Below are 18,782 nucleotides of genomic sequence, written 5' to 3'. Positions count from 1 at the left end.
ACATTTTATGCTTTATCCTATGTTAAATTCAGTAAATACACAGTAATTGAGTTTTAAAGTGTGCAAAAGTGTGTTCTCTGTACAGAATGTGCACATTTTTTACCTAGAAAATCAACCCAATGTTTGTATTCAACTATATATAGTGTATATAGTGCAAACACCCACTGGTCACTTTATTAGGTACTCCTTGTCCATTTTATCAGTTCCACTGACCATAAAGGTTCACTTCATAATTCCACAGTTACAGACTGTAGTCCATCTGCTTGTCAACCCTTCATCCACTCAATTAGACACTCCAACCTTGTTGTTCCACCTTGTAGGTGTAAAGTTAGTTGATAGCTCATCTGCTGCTGCACAGTGTGCTAGTTTTCCTCTTCATCTAATCAGTCTCAGTTTCTGAACTCAAAACTTTAAATATAGTTGGTCCCACCACCATGTCACGGCCCAATAACACCTGCTCTGTGGGGGTCCTGACCACTAAAGAACAGGGTAAAAGGGGTCTAACAAAGCATACAGAGAAACAGATGCATGACAGTCTGAACTACAAGGAGCTCCTGTTTGATAAGTGGACCTAATAAAATGGACAGTGAGTGTAGAAACCTGAGTGGAGGTAAGTGGTCCAAATAAAGCAGACCGTGAGTGTTTATAGACATACAGTCACTTGTGGTGGGACAGATGTTCCCCTCCATGATCCTCTTGGTCATTTTCTCTGAACCTCAGACTCTCCACTGATTCCCCCGATCCAGTGAAATGTTACCCCTTCACCAGAGTTAATCTGGACAAGAATCCGACATACAGACATCTGTTTTATTAATGTGCTCTATATGCTACTGAAACATAATCACATCCTTTTTGTTATATTACGTAAATGTCACACATCTGGATAACTCCATTTCCCAGGAGTCTCTGCAAGATCAAGTGACTTTACACTATCATCTATCAACATTCACGGTTTGCTGAATTTTAACGTGAATCACCTGTGTGTTTTGTCATGTGACTGGTCTAGTTTAGTATTTAAGCCCAGGCTTAGTTCAGGTATATTGTGAAGTATTGCATCTATGAGATCGTACTGAGTGGTTGTTTTGACTGCCTTGCTTGACCTTTGCCTGGATTACCTGTTTTTTGCTTCTTTGTCTTTGCCCCTCTGTACTTCCGCCTGTGTTGCTGGATCTGTGTAACGACTCTTGGACTGGTTTTTGACTACATGTTTGCCCGTTTCCTGATTCTGTATTAAAACCCTCTTTTAAGGATCTGCATGTGTCTGAGTTCTGCTGCCTCGTCACAGTAAATGAATATGTATGTTTGTTAGTTTTCAGTATAGCCAGTTAAATTATATTAAGGGTCTCTGAAAAAAAAAACAGTCGTTATAAAAATATAGTTCTTCCAGGTTTACTACAGTCGTCTACAGCTGAGCTCCAAAGTTTTTCTGCTATAACAATGGAAACACATTTTATGTTAAGCTTAGTAAGACTGATTTACTCGAGTAGAGCCAATGAAGTCGACTAAGGTTTCTCTAGCACACAAGTCGGTACTGTGTGTACAATCTAAATAATAGATGAGGGAAAACCCACAAGGAGGTGCTGTTGTATAAGATAAACAGAGACGTTGGAGATGGTGGACTTGTAGTTAAAGCCTGTGATGAGTCTTAAACAGTAGTGTGGACTTCATTACTGCTTGAAGGGGAGGAGTTAATTCTCTAGACTACTTAAACTGCTGTGCTGTTTATTCCACTCTAGTTTATTTCAGACCACACAAGCTAATGAATGAGTGGAGCTCTGAGCCGTGAGCTGCTGGGCTGTGGTGGAAAGTTCTCAGCTTGGAGAAATAAAGGCTTTGGAGCAGCATCAGTGGATCTCTCCTCTCACAGTCCTTTACCTGCCTGACAGTTCAGTAGTTTATTCTCAAAGGTTCCTCACACTGGTTCTCAGTTCCAGCCCTGAATGCTCTATAGTCCTCATACTTTTATAGTCTTAGTCCAGGACACTGGACTAAACCCATTAAGGGCATATTACTGTATTCTTACTCTAACACACCTGATTGAACTGATGCAGAGCTTAATAATTCCCTGATGAGTTGAAGGAAGTTTGATACACTAAGACCAAGACACACCCACAGTTATCAGCACTAAAGGAAGAAGTGAAACCAGCCCCCCACAGCCCACCCAGCTGAACACAAACAAGCAGTTTTAAGCAGTAAACAGTCAGACAGAGAGAGAGAGAGAGAGAGAGAGAGAGAGAGAGAGAGAGAGAGCAGTGGGGTGGAACTCAGATCTGCATGAACAGGCCTGAGTCGTCCTCTTTCTCCCAGAATAGAGCAGCACTTTCACCAGATGTTCAGCTTCATTCAGCCAAACTCCCTCAAGATCAACACACAGCACTGCACTGAATCTCCAGCTGAACTCCCTCTCTAACAACACTGACCATCACCATCCATCACAGTAAAGAACTCAGACTGAACTCAAAAGAACTGGAAACTATGCAGCAGCACTAATGTGTTCTAGCACTGGAGAACATTCACTGGTTCCTCTTTCCACAGTGGAACAACTAGAACTTTCCTAACTCATAATCTAACTACCATCAGATGAAGTGTCATAGAAACAGTTCAAACCTCTCATTAAAACCTGTGAATGTCTTCATCCAGGAGAACCTCACTGACCTCAGACCAGCTGGTCATCATGATCTGCAGCTGATAATGAGGGGATTAAATGAATCTCCTGTTTAAACAGAATAAAAGTCTCTTTTCACAGTGAGTTTGGTTCCTCCACTGAAAGAGAACCACAGTGCTACATTTCAGTGAAGTCATTGTACATAAACCTCCATCACTCATCACTGGTCACCCTGAGCTCTTCTACACTCATCAACTATTGATGCGCTTTAGAGATGAACGTCTAACACTGAATGAACAGAACTGAGCTGATACTTTTTAATCAGATGTAAATAATCAGACGTGTTTATTATGGAGGTGTTTGGAGAGTCCATTTCCATAGAGGCTCCACTTTGCATGATCAGCCCATGCTTCAGTGCTCTGCTAGTGTTTATAGTCCTGTGAGTTTAACACTTCATGACTGAGAGCTGCTGCCCCACAAACTTCACCCACAGCAACCATGACTTTGGTCTCCATCTTCATCTGGACGCTCACCCTCTGGACTCGAGGTAACTCACTCAATTATCTCTGTGGTGTCATTGTTCTCTTTTCAAAGTGTACAAATACTTCTTTGGGAATTTGGATTGATTAATTGAAATAAATTAATATTTCAATCTTTCCTTTATTTCAGGATCCAGTGGTCATGTGACTGTGACTCAGACTCCTGTAATTTATGCACTTCCAAAAGAAACTGTTCACATCAACTGTAGAATCAGCACTGCAGTTTATCACGACCATGCCTGGGGTTACCGTTTAGCCTGGCATCAGCTGAAACCTGGAGGAGCTCCCAAACTCCTGATCTATTCTGCAGACCTACGTGCGGATGGTGTTCCAGATCGTTTCAGTGGCAGTGGATCTGGATCTGACTTCACTCTGACCATCAGTAATGTCCAGACTGATGATGCAGGAGATTATTACTGTCAGAGTATACATAAGATCAGTGGTAGCTGGGTGTTCCCACAGTGTTTAGTAGGTGTACAAAAACCCCCCTCAGTCCAGCTGCACAGAGACTGCACTGCTGCAGCTGGACTCTACTGCAGGTGCTGAGGGGGAGGATGGACACACACAATAACACACTCTGTGGAAATCAGGACTTTAGATGGAGTTTGTTCTTCTGTTCATTAGACTGGAAATGCTTTGTGATTTTAGGGGTTTATTTCCTGATCTCCACAGGTCTGGAACTAGCTGTAGAGTTCAGCTCCAGTCTCATTTATTCTAAAGTTTATTATAAGGATATGTACAGATTATGAAATGGATGTTTCTCTCAGTCCTGAGAAAGAGGGAGTCCCTGAAGAAGTCCTTCAACAAACTCAGACTCATCAGTTTTTATTAGGAGGTGATCTTTAGAGGGTGAGTACTATACTTTATGTGCACCACCATTAGCTTAATTCTATCATTACATTACAACCCTTTGAGAGCCAACATTTCACTTTCTTTCATCAAAGCAATCTCATACATCAACATTTCGCAGCTAAAGCAGATTACTACTCATCTTAGGTAGTAATATAGTTTTGACATTAATGACCTGAACTGGATATTTAGCTCTAAACCTCACAGTTCAGGACTGAGTTCTATGGAGAAACTCAGAGCTTGAGTAGATTTTAGATCTGATACTTTTTTACTCCAGTTGTACTTTTACTGCTACTTCAGTCATTGGTTCACTGAAGTATCAACACTTTCACTGGAGTCTGATTTGAAGCTGCTCTTTCACTCTCAACACCTTTCACACTACACGACTTACACTGTTGTTCTGTGTTCCTACAGTGTAGAACTTCCCAAGAGTCTAACTGGATCCACCCTGGGGTCTGACTCCAAAGTCAGAGATGTGACGAATCACAAAGTTGTACCTCACCTTAACCTCAACCTAAAACCTAATCCTCACCTTCACCCAGTCCTAATTCTAAACCTCACCTTAACCTCAACCTAAAACCTAATCCTCACCTTCACTAAGTCCTAATTCTAAATCTCACATTAATCTCAACCCAAAACCCAATCCCCATCTTCACCCAGTCCTAAATCTAAACCTCACCTTAACATCAACCCAAAACTTAATCCTAACACCCTTAGCCCCGCCCTAGTCCTAATCCTAACCCTGGCCCTATTCCTAGCCCTTACCTTAACCGATCCCTAATCCAATGAAGCTCCAGGTACAGGGCGGTGTTGGTCTGTCTGTAACAGCTTGGTGAGGATGTTGATGGTATGTATGAAACCTGTTAATGTTCAGTTCCTCTCAGGTTAAACATCTACAGATCTGAACTTGGACACCAATGAAAGTGGAAAACATCTGAATTCAGCAGATGTTAAACACGTTTTATTCAGGAAGGTAATCAATAGTTTCTCAATAATGTAATCAATGTATTTAGTGCTGCTTAATGGTAAAAGTGTAACCCGGTAAAAAGTATCTTACTCAGTAATATACACTATATTTCAAAAAGTATTCAGTCACCCATGCAAATCACTGAATTTAGGTGTTCCAGTCACTTCCATGGCCACAGGTGTATAAAGCCGAGCCCCTAGGCCTGCAGACTGCTTCTACAGACATTAGTGAAAGAATGGGTCGCTCTCAGGAGTTCAGAGAATTCCAGCATGGTACCGTGTTCGGACACCACCATGCTTTCATGAATGGACTTGTTGGAGGGGGTGAGGGTGTGCTTGACCCCTTAGTTCCAGTGAAAGGATCTCTTAATGCTTCACTGTAAGCCAGACCTTCTCATATATATAGTGTAGAAGAGTATAATCCACCAATATTTTACTTTAGTACATGCATTTGAGTAAATATAAGTACTGCTGATCTCTGCTGATGACTAAACCACAATACAAACCCCCCACTGCCCGAGTTGCTTAAGGAGTTCCACAGGGTTCTGTTCTGGCCACCTTCTCTTCTTGATTTATATGCTTATATCAGCATTGACTCCATTTTTGATATTGATATTGACATTAAATGTGTAATGTTAAACACAAAATCATCATAATCTTGGTATCAGACATCCCACCCCAATCCCATATTATCTCACTTATCCACACTGTCTTCTACCACCTTCCTCATATCTCCAGACTCCACCCCATGATTATCAGCAGTGTAGGAATAAAACAGGTTATTATTTGACTGACACACTGATGGTCATCAGCAGCACTAATGGAAGAAGCGAAACCAGCCCCCCACAGCCCACCCAGCTGAAAACAAACAAGCAGTTTTAAGCAGTAAACAGTCAGACAGAGAAAGAGAGAGAGAGCAGTGGGGTGGAACTCAGATCTGCATGAACAGGCCTGAGTCGTCCTCTTTCTCCCAGAATAGAGCAGCACTTTCACCAGATGTGAGCTCCCTCTCTAACAACACTGTCCATCACCATTCATCACAGTAAAGAACTCAGACTGAACTCAAAAGAACTGGAAACTATGCAACAGCACTAAAGCGTTCTAGCACTGGAGAACATTTACTGGTTCCTCTTCACACAGTAGAACAAATTGAACTTCACTAACTCATAATCTAACTACCATCAGATGAAGTGTCATAAAAATAGTTCAAACCTCTCATTAAAACCTGTGAATGTCTTCATCCAGGAGAATCTCACTGACCTCAAACCAGCTGTTCATCATGATCTGAATCAGTGTTGGTTCTTTTAACCTTCAGCACATCTAGAACATATGATTTCATTTATGATGCAAAGGCTGATGATGTAAAGTGTTACCTTTAAAATATTTATGCCTTTATGAACTCAGTACTGTGAAGAGATAAATCCCCAAACACTCCAAACACTCAGTCATGAGAAAAGACATTTGCAGATGATACAATTCTTCTCTACAACAGAGGTGGAGACCCTGGAGAAGAGAGCAGGTGAAGACGCTGCAGATCTATCATTTCTTCACATTTACTCACTTTAGTGTGTTTGAATGCTTTAATTTAACTCAGGATGTAGATCTTATTACTCACTCTCGTGATCACACATTTAACTTCATTTGTTCCTCTGGTTTGAATGTGTTCCTGGTTCCAAGTGTGGAATCTCTGATCATTTGCTTGAATTCAGTTTTAGGTTTTCTCCACCTAAATCTGAAGAAAACACAATATGCTATCATGGCCTTCAGTCGGCTCCTCAGTCCTTTTCTATCTCCATGCAATCCTCCTTTCCTCTTTACTCTATTAATGAATGCTGTCCAGTAGAGATGCTCTCAAATTACAGTTACTCTCTCTTTAAAGCTTCTGAAGCTCATGCCTCCTTGAAGACCTGGCTTGTACCCTTTTCTGGCTCTTGTTCTTGTTCCACTCCTGAGCTCCAGGACATGAGAGCAGTAGGCTGCCAACTTAAGCAGCTTTAGAAGAAACCTGGCCTTATTGTTCAGCTCATTGCATACAGTGAACAAGTTGGCAGATCTGACATCAGTGTTTCCTGTTCATACCATATGTCTTCTATAGTCAGCAGTGTCCATTTCAGGCCTCTGTCACTCTTTACCACAGGTAACAAACCCATTAACCCCATGCATCTCATGTTTCTGGCTCTGCTGAGCTATGTGAGGAACGTCTCCGGTTTCTTCAGTATAAAATTGCTTCTACATATAAACTTTTCAGGAGTTTATCTGGGAGACCACAAGATACCAGTTAAATCCTCCCAGTATCATACCAACAACAGTCTTCCAGTTATCTCCACTCCCACTTCTCACCTGAGTAATCTTGTATGTCTGGAATTGTCCTGTTCCAACTAAAACCTGCTTCATTTGTGCCGGTCATGAAGAAATCTGGTTTAGATTCAACTGGTTTAAATAATTTCAAAATTGAATCAAATTCGAATCTCCCTTTCGCTGCTAAACTACTGGAAAATGTCTCTCAAGATGCTCAAGGGGTTCACCAGGGTTCTCTGCTTGGCCCACTCCTCTTTATAATTTACATACTTTCACAGGGCCATATAATCCATCAGTTTTCTTTGTTATGTGAATGAGAAACAGATATAAATCAGCTTCAACTCCTCTAATCTCTTGCCCCCTCCCTCTCTAACTGTCTGTTGGGATAATACAAGTTGGAAGAGCTGTAATTTCCTTATGCTTAACTCTGATGAGACTGATGTCCTAATTACCCCCAAAATATTTACTTGCACTCACTCTGATATGAGCTTTAACATTGACGGACTTCATGTAAAACCCTCAGAACCTGTTTCTGATCTAGGTGACGTATTTAATTTGTCACTTTCTGTTGATTATCATATCAGCTCACTGATTAAACCACCTTCAGTCTCCTCTATAACATTTCCAGGATCCGTCTCATGCTCAGTAGCCATGATGCAGAAATGCTAATTAGTGTGTTTATGAGTATCTCTAGACGCCAGCTCGTACACTCAGATCTTCTGGTACTGCTTTCTTTAGATCGTCCTCAGACAGTGGTTCATTGTACCAGCTCCAGAACATTGCAACTCACTTCCATAAAGTCTCCATGATCTCACATTTGTCTCGGGCTTTAAGACACAAATCAAAACCTGCCTGTTTTCTCAGTGATTTGCTTTTCTCAAAATTCTCTATGTATATGTAAAGCAGCCTTGTGAGGAAGGCGCTATAAAAATGAAGCTTATAACTATTAAAAATAGAATTTTATTAAAACAAATAGTGCCTGGTTGGGTGGACAACAGTGTGATGCATCAGTGTTTTCAGGTTAATGAAAGTGGCTGATAGAGTCAAGAGTTCTTTAGAGTCTCTGAATCAGAAACATATATATATATATATATATATATATATATATATATATATATATATATATACAACATACGTATACATTTATACAAAACTGAATAATGATTTGATTTTATTTGGGAACTGTTTTCCTAGTAAATACTTGTTTATGGTTTATTTGTATATGTGCTATTTTTGTGATTTGGTATTGGTTCATTCATTGATTTTCTAATAAAGAAAACTATTTTCTTGTTTCTTATGACTGTTTGAAAAATAAATAATTGTGTCTCATCATTAATCTTTTTACAATAAAGCCTCAAAAAATCATGACACAAAAGAGGAAACACTGCAGTTAATCAAATCTACAAGCTTTATTTTCAGAAGAGAAACAAACAAACTTGATTCCAGTAAATTACAGATCAAATAGCTGTTTAAATGTTTCTTGTTTTTTTCAGAAAACAGGAAAATAAAACAACAAACAATGAAAGACTGTAGATATTAATACTGAAGCTCTTTATTGTGATGATGAAGTGATGAGATGAAGATCAGAGCATTAAGCAGAGCCATATTTGAGCTCTCTGAAGATGAAGAGGAGCTCTAGCAGCTCCAACACATGCGTGGACGCTCACTGCCCCGTGCATTGCTCTCTCCTCAGGGTTTGGCTGACAGGAGGCTGGGAGTCCTTGGTGGCCTCACAGGTCACTGTCTTCTTTAGCCACTGGTCCTCCTGGAGGGTCAGGGTGCTGCTCCAGCTGTAGAGGCCGTCGTCCTTCTGCAGAAGCCCGGGGCTCTGGCTAACCCCCGAGCTCCAGCTGCTCCCGTCCACCTTCCAGCTCAGCCTCCAGTCTGAGGGGAAGCCCTTGTTGGCCAAACACATGAGTGTGGCCTTCCCCTGCTGCAGCTCCACGCTGGAGGGGGGCAGGACTGTGAGGGTGGGTGCCGCCACACCTAGGACACACACACAGTTTCATTTCCCTTATTTCTAACAGAGCACAACTGAGTTCAGTGATGCATTAAAAACCAAACTCTAATTACAACCTTAAACTCAATCGTTTCACACACAAACTCATATTTCCAATCACATTCATAGCTGCACTTCATTTCCATTTTCATTAGAAAATATTACTGAATTTCACTCAATAAATCTCAGACATTCTGCACATCCTGTGATGGGAAATTTGAAATGGAACATGATTATTTATTATTTCCTCCAAAACAATAAATAATCACTAAATAAATGGAGCTGTAGTCTCCATGTACTATGGCTTCAAAGATTTAGAGCAGAAAACGCCGCTCATAATAACCTCCACATTGTGGCTTCCAGATAGAGACAGAACTGCTGTAATGGAGCCCAACGCTGACACTACAATCCAGCTGTACAGCTGATCTTTTTAAAGAAATGTCATTACTGAACACTTCACAGGAAACCTTTAGGAAATATTAATGTTTTAAAGAAAAGAAATCCAGTTCAGAAACAGGAGCTCATGGTAAAGCCTAAAGCTCCATGCTCACCACACTTCAGCCAAGTTCTAATGAAATACATTCAAATTTGGATCAGAACTGATTTAGAAGAACATCAAGTACGTCTGTACTGTTGATCCATAATCATTTTAATGAAAGATTCCTTTTGAATAAGGAGGAAAAGTGGACTTACTTCCAACTGACAGTTTGGTTCCTCCACCAAAAGTGTACCACAGTGATACAAACTCGTTTACTGGCTGTACAAAAACCTCCTGCTCTAAACACGCCACTCTCTTCAGCCTTTACTCGCACTATTTCTGACCTATAATACAATATTAATGGGTTCTACAATCATCTAATAATGGAATAAACTACACACTGTAGATCTGCACACGTTCTTCCTTTTATTCCCAACAAGGACTATTTTGTAAGAAGTAAAATATCTAAACTGAGGACTCGCTTGGTTCTTTAGAATTTACACAACAGACAAACTGGACTTCCTAAAGACTAAATATACAGTTTTAAATTGGTAGAAAATGTTCTAGATAAAAGTTCTTCTAAAAATATTAGAGGAAATAGTTTCTTACTGTTTTCATTGTTTCCTCCACTAAAAAGTCCTCCAGCCCTGATCCAGACAGACTGGGTGGCAGTCGTAGCTGCAGAAACCCTCAAATGAAAGTCAGAGACAGTTAGAACTGCACAATAAGAGAGCGTCCTCTGCTGGACAGTAAAGGGAATATTTCACTTCTAATCTCTCTAGAATTGGACAAGCCTGGCTGAGCTGAAGTAGCTCCCAGCAATAGTCTCCACTACTGACCTCCACAAACCTCTGAGACCCCTTTATTTTTCCTCTCCAATTAATGCCTTAAGGATCATCAGGGGCAGTGAAAAGTCATATAATCCTCAAATCATTCTGTCTTCTTTCAGAAAACTCTGGTGGGAATCAGAAGAGATTTCATTTCCCCACATCTCTATAAAAAGATGCACTTTAAACATCAGATTCCACCCTGAGCAGAAACATCTGATCAAACAAGATCAGATAAATATGATCATCTTTACTCCGTGTAGTTAGAAAGATGATTTTCATAGAGGCTCCACTTTGCATGATCAGCCCATGCTTCAGTGCTCTGCTAGTGTTTATAGTCCTGTGAGTTTAACACTTCATGACTGAGAGCTGCTGCACCACAAACTTCACCTACAGCAACCATGACTTTGGTCTCCATCTTCATCTGGACGCTCACCCTCTGGACTCAAGGTCACTCAATTATTCACCTTTGTTTAAATTAACTTCTGTTCTGTTTGATGTATATTTTGTTACATTTCATGTTCTGTGTAGTTTTCAATGTATTTTTATCATTTGAATCGAATTAAATTTTTTTTCCTTTCTTGTATTTTTCTCAGGATCCAGTGGTCAGGTGACTGTGACTCAGACTCCTGCAGTAAAAACTGTTTCTCCAGGAGACTCAGTTACCATCAGCTGTAGAACCAGCCCTGATGTGAACATTAAGAGTATGTCCCATGATAAAGAAACATTCCACTGGTATCAGCAGAAACCTGGAGAAGCTCCTAAACTCCTGATATATTTGGTTGAAAATATACAGTCAGGTGTTCCAACTCGTTTCAGTGGCAGTGGATCTGGATCTGACTTCTGACTCAACGTCCAGACTGAAGATGCAGGAGATTATTACTGTCAGAGTCATCAGTATATCAGTAGCAATGTGTTCCCACAGTGTTTAGTAGGTGTACAAAAACCCTACTAAAAAGAGAGAGAGAGAGAGAGCAGTGGGGTGGAACACTGATCTGCATGAACAAGCCTGAGTCGTCCTCTTTCTCCCAGAATAGAGCAGCACTTTCACCAGATGTTCAGCTTCATTCAGCCAAACTCCCTCAAGATCAACACACAGCACTGCACTGAACTCCCTCTCTAACAACACTGACCATCACCTTTCATTACAGTAAAGAACTCAGACTGAATCCAGGCCAATAAGACCCAGAACCCCTGCCATGTGTGCTCTAGGAACGAGGCTTCTATATCCAGTCACATGCAGTAACTCCTCAATCAGCCACTGGCTAAAAGGCGCAACTATAAACTGGTAAATCTCCTGCGGTGGTAAAGTGGGTTTATTTGCTTAAGTCAGATGCCGTGTGTATTTTGTTCTGGTCTATAACTGTTCTGTTCTTCTTGAAGTGGACCTTCTTAAACTAGCCCACTGTTTGCTATAACAGGGAAAGAAACTTGTTCTGGTAACATGTTTATAACTAATCCTGCCTGAGCAAATAGCTGCAATCACAGTATTTACCACATGTGAAGCCTCTAGGCTGACATGAAGTATAAACAGTTGTCTAAAAATGTCTCTCTATGCAATTTCTTCTACTATTACTATTTCTGTCTTCAGTGCCCACATTGTAAAACCTCACCAAATTTAGCTGTAGCTTTACTAAATTTGACTTGGACCTTTTTGGCTTATTTGTTTCCATGTTTTATTCTCAAAGACTGACCCACAGTAGTGGTCAGTTCCAGCCTTGGAGACTGAACATTCTACATATTACTGTATTCTTACTGTAACACACCTGATTGAACTGGTGCAGAGCTTAATGATCCCCTGATGAGTTGAAGGAGGTTTGATACACTAAGACCAAGACACCTACAGTTATCAGCACTAAAGGCTCTTTCTGTTTGTTTCTGCACTCGTTCTGTTTCACTGTTACCTGCTTTGAGTTTAATAAAGGTGCAGTAGAAATAAACCAGGTTATAATTTGACTGACACACTGATGGTCATCAGCAGCACTAAAGGAAGAAGTGAAACCAGCCCCCCACAGCCCACCCAGCTGAAAACAAACAAGCAGTTTTAAGCAGTAAACAGTCAGACAGAGAGAGAGAGAGAGAGAGAGAGAGAGAGAGAGAGAGAGAGAGAGCAGTGGGGTGAAACTCAGATCTGCATGAACAGGCCTGAGTCGTCCTCTTTCTCCCAGAATAGAGCAGCACTTTCACCAGATGTTCAGCTTCATTCAGCCAAACTCCCTCAAGATCAACACACAGCATTGCACTGAATCTCCAGCTGAACTGCCTCTCTAACAACACTGACCATCACCATCCATCACAGTAAAGAACTCAGACTGAACTCAAAAGAACTGGAAACTATGCAGCAGCACTGATGCGTTCTAGCACTGAAGAACATTTACTGGTTCCTCTTTCCACAGTGGAACAACTAGAACTTTCCTAACTCCTAATCTAACTACCATCAGATGAAGTGTCATAAAACAGTTCAAACCTCTCAGTAAAACCTGTGAATGTCTTCATCCAGGAGAACCTCACTGACCTCAGACCAGCTGATCATCATGATCTGCAGCTGATAATGAGGGGATTAAATTAATCTCCTGTTTAAATAGAATAAAAGTCTCTTTTCACAGTGAGTTCCACTGAAAGTGAACCACAGTGCTACATTTCAGTGAAGTCATTGTACATAAACCTCCATCACTCCTCACTGTTCACCCTGAGCTCTTCTACACTCATCAACTCTTGATGAGCTTTATAAATGAACGACTAACACTGAATGAACAGAACTGAGCTGATACTTTTTAATCAGATCTAAATAATCAGACGTGTTTATTTTGGATGTGTTTGGTGATTCTATTTCCATAGAGGCTCCACTTTGCATGATCAGCCCATGCTTTAGTGCTCTGCTAGTGTTTATAGCCCTGTGAGTTTAACACTTCATGACTGAGAGCTGCTGCCCCACAAACTTCACCCACAGCAACCATGACTTTGGTCTCCATCTTCATCTGGACACTCACCCTCTGGACTCGAGGTAAATGTCAGGGGTTCAATTTCAGTTCTGAGGAGCTGCATTAACTCCCTTTATTACTGATGTTAGATTTCTGTTTACAACTAAAACAAAGATGTTCTGACAGACTGAAGTGTTTCTTTTTTCCTTTGGGGAGATAAACCTGACTCAGACTCCAGGATCTCAGACTGTTTCACGAGGAGACTCTGTTACCTTCAGCTGCAGAGCCAGCCAGAACATTTATAGCTGGCTTTCCTGGTATCTGCAAAAACCTGGAGAAGCTCCTGAACTCCTAATCTACAAAGCATCTACCCATCAGTCTGGTGTTCCAAGTCATTTCAGTGGGAGTAGATTTGGATCTGAATATTCTCTACGAATCACAGAAGGTTTTATTAAGGTTTTATGAAATCCAATCAGCAGCTCTGGATTTAACATAACAAAGTATTGATTGGATAAAGCAGGTCCTGACAGATGATCACAGATTATACTGGGCCTCCTCGTGGAGAGGGCAGGAAATAGTTAAATTAACACACTGACACTCTTAAAATCACTAGTAGGTGTATTAATAGTATTATTTGTAATTATTCTACAGGTGGGTGGTCCTGCTCAGGGGATTGTGTGAGCAGCAGTGAGATTTCCTGATTGGAGGGATTATGAGTCCTGATTGGGGGGATTATGGGAACAGCAGTGAGACGGGGAGTGGTCCTGATTGGGGGATTGTGGAAGCAGCAGTGAGGTGGAGGGCAGTCCAGTTTAGGGGATTGTGGGAGTAGCAGTGAGACAGGGGGTGGTCCTGATTGGGGGGATTGTGGAAGCAGCAGTGAGGTGGAGGGCAGTCTGACTCAGGGGATTGTGGGAGTAGCAATGAGGCGGAGGGCAGTACAGCTCAGGGGATTGTAGGAGTAGCAGTGAGACAGGGGGTGGTCCTGATTGGGGGGATTATGGGAGTAACAGTGAGACAGGGGGGTGGTCCTGATTGGGGGGATTGTGGAAGCAGCAGTGAGGTGGAGGGCAGTCTGACTCAGGGGATTGTAGGAATAGCAGTGAGACAGGGGGTGGTCTTGATTGGGGGGATTATGGGAGTAGCAGTGAGACAGGGGGCCGTCCTGCTCAGGGGATTGTGGAAACAGCAGTGAAACAGGGGGTGGTCCTGATTGGGGGGGATTATGGAAGCAGCAGTGAGGTGGAGGGCAGTGTGTAGTAAACACCACTATCTGGTTTAACCAAAGACACTCCTGTTTACATGAGCTCTCCACATTACCCAAACTAAAAGCTTTGGCTCCACAACATCTGAGTTAAAAGCCATAAAACAGGATTACGTTGCCAACAAGTTTAACATTTTAAAAAGATATTACCTTGGGAGTCTGGACACTGGAAGGTTATCAATCTCCCTTGCTCCATAAGGCATACCAGGCAGCTATAATCCCTGCATGGAATTCAGCTGCAGGCCTCACCAAACTTTTAACTAAACTTGTAATTTACAAGAAACCAAGTTTCCAAAGTGTGATTATCGACATCTCTATAATCTGTAAGCAATACCACTTGCTTTATTAGACTTATTATTGTGAACTAAAACCTAAATCTTTTTCTATTATCAAGTGCTAGAAATACGTAGTGTATAACTTGATAACAGACAGAGACAACCATTTCATTGTAATGAGTTCAGACCATTGACAAATATGTGTCCTGAATGTGGTCTTCTTTCTTTTCTTTTCTTTCTTTTGTTCCTTTTCTTTTGTTGCCGATTTTATGTCTTCATGCAATGGGTCATATTACCATATCAAAACACTACCTGTGTTCTTTAACATGTGTTGTGTGTCAGGTAACAAGGTGTCCTTGGTCAGAAAGACAGGTCAGAAGTGTTAGACCACTAAAATTTCAGATCTGAAACCTTTGTTTTTGTGACTTGTATGTCCGTCTACACACCTTAAGTTTAAACCACCCTAAGAGAAGGAAGGTGGATATTTATTGTCTGGCCGCAAACAGCTTTACATGTGTAAGTGAAAAATGTGAAAAGTGAAATGTCCAGTTATAGTAGAGGCTGCACCTAAAGCAAGCATGCCTAGGGGTCTCCTGGTCGCCAATGTACTCGCTAAGACTGCAAGTGGTAAGGTTCCAGTACGTGTTCTGAACTCCACAGAGAAGGCTGTGAGACTTATGCCACGATCTAGATTAGCCACAGTGTGTAAGCCACAAGAGATTCTCACAAAAGAGCTTGTGGAATTTGAGGAGAAAGAGGGAGTTCTGCACGTCAAAGCAGTACAGCAAACTCATGCCTCAGTGGAAGAGGGTAGTGTAGAACAGCTAGCAGTTCCTGTCCAGACGAATCTGGAAGGGCTAACCCATCCTCAATGGCAACAGCTGAACAATCTGTTGACAGAATACAGTGATGTCTTTTCAAAGAATGACTGTGATTTTGGGTATACTACCGCTGTCACTCACAGTATTCCCACTGGAGATGCCCCTCCCATCAAACAAAGGCATCGTCGAGTTCCACCTCCAATATTTCAGGAGTTTAAGAGACATGTGCAAGACCTTGTATCTCAAGGAATTCTCAGAGAAAGCTGTAGCCCATGGACTTCGCCTGCTGTAATTGTTATCAAGAAAGACGGCAGTGTGCGCTTCTGCTGTGATTACCGCAGATTAAACCAAGTGACCTGTAAAGATGCTTACCCACTCCCCAGGGTGGAAGACTCCTTAGATGCTTTGGGTGGGGCACAGCTGTTTTCAACTTTAGATCTGACTGCAGGTTACTTCCAAGTGGCCATGAGCGAGAAAGACAGGGAGAAGACAGCAGTCACAATGCACAAAAACACCATTTGGGTTGTTTTACGCCCCTGCCACATTCCAACGACTAATGGGGGTAGTTCTGGGTGACATGACCTTTGACATTCTGCTGATTTATCTTGATGATATTATAATTTTCTCTGAGGACTTTGACAGTCACTGTGAGCGACTGGAACTGGTATTCAAGAGGCTGAGGCAGCATGGCCTAAAGCTAAAACCAAGTAAGTGTTTCCTCCTGAAACCAGAGGTGAAGTTTCTGGGTCACCTCATCTCCTCAAAGGGCATCCAGGTAGATAAAGAGAAAATTCAGGCGTTGGAAACTTGGCCAGTGCCCAAAAGTGCTAAGGAGGTGAGACAGGTCCTTGGATTCATGAGTTATTACCGGAGATTTGTTCCTGGGTTTGCTCAGATGGCCCGACCTCTTCATGGCCTAGTTGGGAAGGGGAATAAGGGCAGAGTAGCCGAGCCATTCAGATGGAGTGCTGAGTGCCAGGCAGCCCTTGAGAAATTAAAGCAGTGCTTGATGAACCCACCAGTCCTCGCCTATCCAGATTTCAACCTGCCTTTTATACTCACTACAGATGGCAGCCTTCTGGGTCTTGGAGCCGTGTTAAGCCAAAAGCAAGGGGGAACTGAACATGTGATCGCCTATGCAAGCAGAGGTCTACGAGGATCTGAAAAGAATGACAAAAATTACAGTGCATTCAAGCTAGAGCTACTTGCCCTCAAATGGGCAGTAACCGAAAAATTTAAGGAATATCTGATGTACTCCAAGTTCACTGTGGTCACTGATCACAATCCATTGCGATATCTGGAAACAGCTAATCTAGGAGCGGTCGAACAGCGTTGGGTGGCCCAGTTGGCTGAATTTAACTTTGAAGTGTGTTACAAGCCGGGCCGACAAAACACCAACGCGGATGTCTTGTCAAGGATTCCCTCGAGAGAGGAGCCTGAAGAGGCTGACTTAGGGAAAGACTTCATTCGGCTGAATGCAGAGGAGGTGCGCGCGTGTCTCTGGCCGGCAGCTGAAAAGAGAAAGGATGAGCCAAGTACACCTGTGGCACTGCAAGCATCAGTAAAGAAAAAGATAGTGGGATTTAACTGGGGTGAGATCCAAGGACACCAGAAAAGTGACCCAAATGTAGAGCCTGCTTACTGTGCTGTGCTGAACCATACGAGGCCGAGTCCAGCAGAACAGCTGCGTATGAATCCGAAACTTCGGAAGCTCATCAGGCAATTTGACCGTCTAAAGCTCCAAAAGGGGGTGTTATTCAGGACCATACTTGACCCACGAGATGGAGAGGAAATCAGTCAACTGGTTGTCCCTGAGGTATTGCAGCGACAAGTGTATGAGAGCCAACATGAGCATGGAGGCCACTTTGGAGAGAGAAGTACTTTAGGCCTCATGAGGCGGAGCTATTATTGGACAACCATGACCAAGGATGTCCAAAACTGGATAAGGGAATGTAAAAGATGTACTTTAGCAAAGGACGTGTTCCCCAGAACCAGAGCTCCTATGACTTGTACCAATGTGTCTGCGCCACTGGAAGTGCTCGCCGTAGATTATACCCTGCTCGAAAAGTCTGTAGGAGGGTATGAGAATGTGCTGGTCCTAACAGATATGTTCACTAGGTACACAGTAGCTGTTCCAACCAAGAATCAGACTGCACTCACCACAGCCAAAGCCCTGGTATTTGTTTATTTGTTTATTTGTGATACTGTTTTGATCCCACAACCGGGGAAATTCCATCTCCGCATTTAACCCATCCATGCAAGTGAAACACCACACACACACTAGGGGGCAGTGAGCACACTTGCCCGGAGCGGTGGGCAGCCCCATCCACGGCGCCCGGGGAGCAATCGGGGGTTAGGTGTCTTGCTCAAGGACACCTCAGTCATGGACTGTCGGCGCTGGGGATTGAACCGGCAACCTTCCGGTCACAGGGCCAGATCCCTAACCTCCAGCCCACGACTGCCCCAACAAACAACACTGGTTTGTCCACTATGGGTGTCCAGCTAGACTACACTCTGATCAGGGAAGGTGCTTTGAAGCCAACATCATCAAAGAACTGTGTAAGATATACAGTATAGGGAAGAGTCGTAGCAGTCCTTATCACCCAGAAGGCAATGCCCAATGTGAGAGGTTCAACAGAACCATGCATGACATGTTAAGGACACTGCCTCCTGAAAAGAAAAGGAACTGGAAAGAGCACCTCCCAGAATTGGTTATGGCCTACAATAGTCGTGTCCATTCGTCGACAGGCTATTCTCCATTTTATTTGATGTTTGCAAGAGATGCTAGGCTGCCTATGGATGTGTTGGGAGGAAAAGACCTCGACGACAACGATGTCGACAACCTGGATGACTGGGTAAAAGGGCACCATGAGAGACTAAAGACGGCTGTTGAAGTGGCAGGTACAGCTTCACAGGAAGCCTCGTGGCGAAGAAAGAGGG

General features: G+C 42.5%; 2 pseudogenes and 1 gene segment (V, D, J or C); 2 read left to right on the top strand and 1 right to left on the bottom strand.

Moving 5' to 3' along the window:
- LOC108412015 overlaps positions 1–18,782 on the top strand; it is a 380,788-nt pseudogene that overhangs the window by 160,611 nt on the left and 201,395 nt on the right.
- Positions 3,071–18,782, top strand: part of LOC108412222 — a 134,772-nt gene continuing 119,060 nt past the window's right edge. Inside the window, 3 exon segments of the V gene segment in view lie at positions 3,071–3,152; positions 3,275–3,596; positions 15,499–15,502. Of these exon segments, the coding sequence occupies positions 3,104–3,152; positions 3,275–3,596; positions 15,499–15,502 (375 nt within the window).
- The window catches only part of LOC108413908, a 65,443-nt pseudogene continuing 55,666 nt past the window's right edge, over positions 9,006–18,782 (bottom strand).

This window comes from Pygocentrus nattereri, chromosome 11 (genome assembly GCF_015220715.1).
Source record: "Pygocentrus nattereri isolate fPygNat1 chromosome 11, fPygNat1.pri, whole genome shotgun sequence".
In the NCBI taxonomy this organism is placed as follows: Eukaryota; Metazoa; Chordata; class Actinopteri; order Characiformes; family Serrasalmidae; genus Pygocentrus; species Pygocentrus nattereri.
The sequence above is the reverse complement of the archived record's forward strand: the minus strand, read 5'-3'. Positions and strand labels throughout refer to the sequence as shown.